Raw genomic sequence first — 7396 nt, forward strand, 5'->3', positions numbered from 1 at the left:
ATTTATTTTAATTTATATTTAAGAAATTTGAAATCATTTGAAAATGGATTAAAAAATAAATGTGTAAAATAAACATAGTTATACTCTAGAAGACAAAGTATTTTTCACAAATAAATAAATATTTAATAAAAATATAATTAAAAAGGAAGTAAACACTGTAACCAACAGGGCACTCAGTATTCTGAGAAGTTTGTGTGCATTGGGAATCATATTTTTTCAAATAAAGCCAAGGTAACACTCAATTTACATACAGCACACAGTGAAAATGACATGAATATGACAGTGGGCAAATGCATAAAGTGCAGCATAATTTGAAATCAGTCACAAGATTAAAGTTTGTCGATCGCGCGTCTCCAGTGAAGCTGAACTCTCCTCCTGTCCTGTGAATGAGTCACTGAATCATTCACTCACTTGATTCGTTCAAAAATGTGGATTCACTCAGTAATAAACATGGCTCTGTGTTGCACGGAAAGGCACAAAGTTCTGCAGTGGCTTTGTTTGGAATTACTGTCGTTGGTCAAATTGAGCCAAAACAGCATCTATTTTCTAAATGCATGTTACTGATCTTATTGTGAATGTTTTGTACATGCTGGTTGTTTTTTTGACCTTGTAATTTTTAATCAAAATATTATTTCATATTTGTCATTTCATCTTCCAGTAAAACCACAGACCTCTCTTAGGTGACTTATGCAGGACTTCTACAATCATTTAGTCCTTCCCTGCAAACTCATGTTCATCTGCCTTCAATTTTAAATGCAACACCCACATCTTAAAATCCAATCAACAACTGATGGATGAAACCACACCCTACATTTAGAAACAGACTGAACGTAAAAGATCTGTTGCTACTTCCATTTCATCACAACTTTAAAAGAGGGCACCGCCACTGGGTTAAGGATTGTATTGGTCTGCTCATTCTTAGTTCCCAGAATCTTTGTTTGAAGGCAGACAAGTTTAGATCTAATTCAGGGTGACACGGGAACGGGACTGAGTGAGATCACAATCCAACCTCCTTTGAGTCCTTGACACCTCACAAAACCCAACACTTCCGTCATAATTTATATATACAGTCTGCTAAATGACAAAAAGGTCTTCAGCACACACTGACATTACCTGGTGACCCCCTCTGATCTGCTTCAGGACCTTCTCATAACAAACCTCCTCCATGTCATGCAGCTGCTGGACCTGTGACGAGAATATAACAATTACAATGACATTTCATATTTCTGACTAAAAGATGACTGAAAAACTCAATGTATTTGGCATAGCTTGAGATTAATTGGCTGCTGGGTACCTTATTTGTAGTCTTGATGCCAACAAAGCTCTGGCCAAGTGGAACAGGACGGAAACGACCGTCAAAGTAGAACAATCCAATGCATGGGTTCACATGCAGGAAAGACACCACATCCAAGTAATTTGGCAGAGTTGCTGAGAGACCAAGTATGCGAATCATGCTCTGGGTCGACTCCACCTAGAGAAAGATGGATACACGGTTTGAGTGCAGGGTTTTCTTTTGAAGAGTCTACGACATTCCCATAAACACACCGAACAGCTGTGAACATACTAGATCAGTTCCAGCGCCTAGTGAGCCGCACTGATGTCGAAAAAGGGCAGCAACTCCCCAAGGTAGACATAATTGACAATAACAATAAACCACAAAATATGTAAAAATAACCCACAAAATAAAAATACATAAAAATGTACAATTCTAAAATGCAGAGCACAGAAATAGCTAGTGAAATAGCCATTTAAATGATATTTTATTACATTTTTATATAGTTATAATTTCACAAATGCTTTCAGTAACGAATTAAATATAACTATATTTAAAATTGTCATTTCCGTCGTTACTCCATCTTTAAATTTTCACACATGCAATGCCGCCTTAGAATTTGACTAACATAGGGTTACAGCCTAATATCAGGGTTATTATCATTAACTAAAAATAAATTTAAACTAAAACCATAAAAAAAAAAATCAGTAATTAAAAATTCATAGCATCAATTTTCATTACTTGGGGGAAAAAAAAAAACTGAAATAAAATATTTAAAAGCTTCAGACTTATTTATTTCAGCTAGTTGCCATATAAATGACAAAAAACACACAAAAATATAAAACTATAACTAAAATTTAAATGAAACCTGAAAATATAAAGCAAAAACCTATTCAAAACATTAATAACAACTATAATAGTAAATCAGTTATATATATATATATATATATATATATATACTGTATATATATATATAAAAAAAAAAACATTGTTAGGGCTATGATGCCAAAAATGTCTATATAGTAAGGCAGCTGGTTTTGAGTTTCAGAACAACTATTTTTACAGGTAAAATGTGTGCATATTTATATGCAATGCTGCAATTATATAATGAAGTGCAGATGACAGTATCTGACAACCGTCACACTACCAGATGTGCTATTGTGCAGCCAGAATTAAAGTTTTGAAAAATAAACAACTCAAAACTAATGACAGTCAGAGCATCTGAGACAGAGAGAGAGAGGCAGCTGTGCTATCTGTGCTCCTCCTGCGGTGCGGCTGACAGCTAAGATTGGTAAGGCCTTTAATATGATGCAGTAGCTGTCTGTCCAGGTAATCTAGATATCATACAGCTAGTCCCTATTTGCGGCTACGAAGAATGATGAAAAGACTCATAGAGAATCCTTCTCTCGGGCTCAGTGAGAGCTCAGGTCACCTCCGCTAGAGCGGCCGTTTGATGCACTCATGAACCGCAGCTATGGAGAACTGATCTCTCGTGTCATACACACATTCTTCTGTTGTGTTAGGGATCAACTAAAGCAGAACTGAGGCAAAAAACACTGGGCACATATTTCAAACACACAACACTATAAAAAGAATCACTAAAGACACTGTTGCAATGGTGCACTGGACAGTGATCGTTAGACAGTTGATACACACTATGGTACTGCATGCATTTTAATGGTATTTAAATGGTGCCATAACGCCAAATTTACACTGCAGGCATGATTTATTCTGGCTTTTAAGCAGCAATAAGTCTTTCTGAGCAGAAAGAGAGCAGACCTTTGTGTACTTAGCTGTGTAAAGAGGTCTTCAGAAATCAAAAAACTATCATGGTATGTGTGCAACAAACCATGGCACAGCCATGCTACAAAACAAATGGTAAAAACGTGGTTTAAAAAAAATATATATATAATTTCGGGTCCACAAATAATAAAACATACACTATAACTGTGTTGTTATTATTATTATTATTATTATTTAATTAATTAATTTATTTTTACAGCCATGCTACAAAACAAATGGTAAAAACGTGGTTTAAAAAAAAAAAAATCTCGGGTCAACAAATAATAAAACATACGCTATAAATGTGTTGTTATTGTTTTTTACATTTTTATTTACAGCTATGCTACAAAACAAATGGCAAAATACATGGTTTAAAAAAAAAAAAAACATCTCGGGTTTACAAATAATAAAACATACACTATAAGTTTATTATTATTATTATTATTATAATATTAAAAAAAAAAACATTTTTAATCAGCTTCAACAAAAATATTCAGTAGCGCAACATTGATAATCGGCAAATCATCATATTACAAGGATACACTGAAATCTGGAGACATGGCTGCTGAAAATTAAACTTTACCATGACTGGAATAATTCACATTAAATAAAAGCAAAATATTTCCCTTGAATTACTGTATTTTTATCAAGTAATTGCGACCTTCTGTCTCACAATGTGACTTTATATATACCAGCTGTGACTTTATATATTGCAACTGTGCGTTTATTTTACATAAATGTTACTTTATTTCGTATAACTGTGACATTAGTTCTTGTAATCATGTGTTTTTATGAAGCTACGAGAATACTTTTTGTGCACAAAGAAAACAAAAACAACAACTTTATTCAACAATTTCTTCTCTTCCGGTCAGTCTCTGCCGCCATTCATGAGAGTACCATGATGCATGTGTGTGATGATGCTGCTGACGCAAGAGCCGGCGTTCTGACTCAGAACCCAGATGCGCTGCACCTTGTTTACAAGCAGAGGAATGCACACGCATGCATCGTGGTACTCTCGTGAACATGCGTCGACTGACACAGAAGAGAAGAAATTGTTGAATTGTTATTTTTCTTTTCTTTGTGCACAAAAAGTATTCTCGTAGCGTCATAAAATTAAGGATGCACCACTGATGTCACATGGACTATTTTAACGATGTCCTTACTATCTTTCTGGGCCTTGAATGTGGTAGTTCCCTTCCTGTCAATGCAGGGTCAGAGAGCTCTCAGATTTCATCAAAAATATCTTCATTTGTGTTCTGAAGATGAACGAAGGTCTTATGGGTTTGGAACGACATGAGGGTGCGTAATTAATGAAAGAATTTTCATTTTTGGATGAAATATACTTTTCTGTGTTATTTGTATCTTTTTAATTTTTTTCCCCTACTCTGTGGCAGAAATAGACTTCCATACATTACAGGGCTGTACAGTGCGACATATATGTCGTACGTGCTACGAAAAAACTAGTCTGTGCGATGAATAAATTTACCACTGTAGCATGCGTGCGATACAGTTTTGCATGTTCATAACACAGCCGCTTAATAGTGTGAAGTTCGTTGTGCTTGTTTGTGTGTGTGAGATTGATTATACTTGGTAGTTAGGGTGTGCGATATGACGAATTTTGATCGTGGACGATTAAAATGTCTCCACGATCTGCTTTTGAAGAAATATAATTGTATCGTGCTACAGCGCACATTCTATCAGCTGCAGTTCTGGCGCCTCTGTCCGTCTCAATATAATGTACAACGCCACATGCATTCACATCAGTGTTAGCTCAGCGGTAGAGTTACTCTCACGGGACACTGCACTTATGCGCAATCACAAAACTACATTATTTCCATCTGCTTTAAAGCAATACCGGTTAAACATTTAATTCACGTGCTGTTCCGCATGCGCTTTTTCTGAGCACGTACTCATGAAGCGCGCTCACACTGAGAGCCAGTCAAAAAGCGCCTGATTATTGGACTAAGTTGTCTTTCACGTCTGATTGATTTCGCGTCTAATACTATCAAAAACACACAAGGTTTACATATAAACACAATTGGTTATGTCTAAAATGAAAGTAAACAGTTGAGAGAGAAACGCGTGAAGCTCTTAAAGGGACAGTAGCTACTAAACATGCTGCCGACTGTCATTAAAGGGATAGTTCACCCAAAAAATTAAATTTCTGTCATTATTTACAAACTCACATTTTGTCTTAAACCTGTATTAATTTCTTTCTTGTGCTGAACACAAAAGAAGATATTTTGAAGAATGTGAGTAACCAAACAGTAGCTGGTCCACACTGACTTTTAACAGTAGGAAAAAAATACCAGCAACTGCTTGGTTACCCACATTCTTCAAAAATAAATTTTATGTTCAACAGATGAAATAAACTAATTCAGGTTTAAAACAACTTAAGTAAATGATGGTATAAAAATGAAACACTATTGAAAGACAGATGACAGAATTTTCATTTTTGGTGAACTATTCTTTTAATGTTAATAAAACAACAAAACACAGAAAAAAAATCACTCACTGCTCTTGACTGATGAACGATTGTTTTTTATTTTATATTTTGTTAAGGTGTAAGTGGTGTTATGTTTCTGCACTCTTCCATTTTTAGCTAATTAAGAAAACTTTGTCTAAAACAATTTTTGTGATGGTTTGTATTTTTTTGTGCTCTGTATGGAACATCGGTGCCTGTTTAAGTGATGAACTCCATTACTTGTGTTTGTTTTCAGACATGATAACAGACGTTTTATACTTGTGCTACAACTTTTTGGCCTGTGCTACAAAACTTTCAACCTCTGTAGCACCAGTGCTATGTGAAAAAGTTAACGTACAGCCCTGCATTACAAACGGCGAGGATGAGTGATGTGTTAACACTTAGTGACAGTGAACTTAGAATTTGTCACCTCTAAGCCTCAGAAATAACAATAAAATTTGAAACTTGCTTTAGCAAACACAACTAAGAATATAAAAAAGCCTTCTCTTGTGCACAGAGACAAAGAGCCACATCTATAGTTGTTGGATGTTACCCAGTTTCCTCAGAAGGAGCTCATAATGATGCTGGCCTGTGGCAGGCAGAAGGGTCACGTATCTGGATCACCCTTATGGGTCCATCCTGCTCTTGTGTGGTCACCCGAGGACAACTAGATCTTGGATGGCCATCTGTCATGCTGGTTTACTGATACCTTCTTTATAGTCTGAACACGGATTCACTTCATAGTGTCTGGCAAAACTGGCACACGACACACCTGCCTGCAGCAAGCCAATGGCCGTCTCTCTTGCTTCAGGTGACATTTGAGGCATTATGAAAGACACTGAAATCAGACTTGGCATGGCTTTATTTTTCCAGCTTTTAAGAATCTTAAAAAAAAAAAAGTGAAAGCAGTTTTTATTCCACCTGGTCCTCACTGGCTAAAAGAGAATCTTTAAATGATTTGCAAGTGACTGACAATCCCAGACAATCTCAGTTCAACCTGTATGTTTGTGTCAAATGTGTAAACAAAATGACCACAAAAAAATAAAAATAAAAATAAAATAAAATATGCATCTGGCAGGGCTCGCAAAATGTAAAAATTGCTGGTCACTGCGGAAAAATTAGCATGATTAAAAACTTCAGTGATCGCTTTTTTTCTTCAAATAACAAGTCAAGAGAGTAGGGGTGCAACGGATCACAAAACCCACAGCTCGGATCATATTGCATTATCATATCAGATTTTGAGTAACAGATCGGATCATTTTGCAGATGAGCAAAAAAATATGGTTCTTTATTATTTAAATAACAGAATACTTTGATACAACAGCAAAAACTAGTAGCATATAGGGATGTAACGATTCACTCAACTCACGATGCGATGCGATTCACGATACTGATTTCACAATACAATTTTCTCACAATTTTTATTTTTAACAAAATGAGATTTAAGACAAATTATAAATGAAAAGGTGTCCTTTTATTATTTCTCCAACAAAATGCTGCACATTTCTTTGTGAAATTGAAATGTAAAATAATAAAACTAACTTGAAATTTTAAAACGAATCCCAAATCAAATAATTAAATAATACAAATAAAATAAATATCTTCATATAAACAAACTAATGCTTTGGCTGTGCTTTTTCCATTTAAAATCAGAGGCAACCACTGCATTTTAATTACGATCCAAACAAAAATGCTAAATACATGTTATTTAGATTTACATTTACATTTAGTCATTTAGCAGACGCTTTTATCCAAAGCGACTTACAAATGAGGACAATAAAAGCAGTCAAAACTAACAAAAGAGCAACAATATATAAGTGCAAATGACAAGTCTCGGTTAGCCTAAAACAGTACACGTAGCAAGGTGTATATATATA

The 7396-nt window shown here is 35.1% G+C and overlaps 1 protein-coding gene across 1 annotated transcript in view; it reads right to left on the minus strand.

The window, feature by feature from the left end:
- The window catches only part of LOC107740553 (activating signal cointegrator 1 complex subunit 3-like), a 169846-nt gene that overhangs the window by 51950 nt on the left and 110500 nt on the right, over positions 1-7396 (minus strand). Inside the window, exons 12-13 of the mRNA XM_016552999.1 lie at positions 1295-1471; positions 1114-1185 (exon numbers count right to left, since the gene is read on the minus strand). Of these exons, the coding sequence (XP_016408485.1) occupies positions 1114-1185; positions 1295-1471 (249 nt within the window). The remainder of the gene's footprint in view (positions 1-1113; positions 1186-1294; positions 1472-7396) is intronic.

This window comes from Sinocyclocheilus rhinocerous, unplaced genomic scaffold (genome assembly GCF_001515625.1).
Source record: "Sinocyclocheilus rhinocerous isolate Xijiao unplaced genomic scaffold, SAMN03320098_v1.1 scaffold1939, whole genome shotgun sequence".
NCBI classification, from domain to species: domain Eukaryota; kingdom Metazoa; phylum Chordata; class Actinopteri; order Cypriniformes; family Cyprinidae; genus Sinocyclocheilus; species Sinocyclocheilus rhinocerous.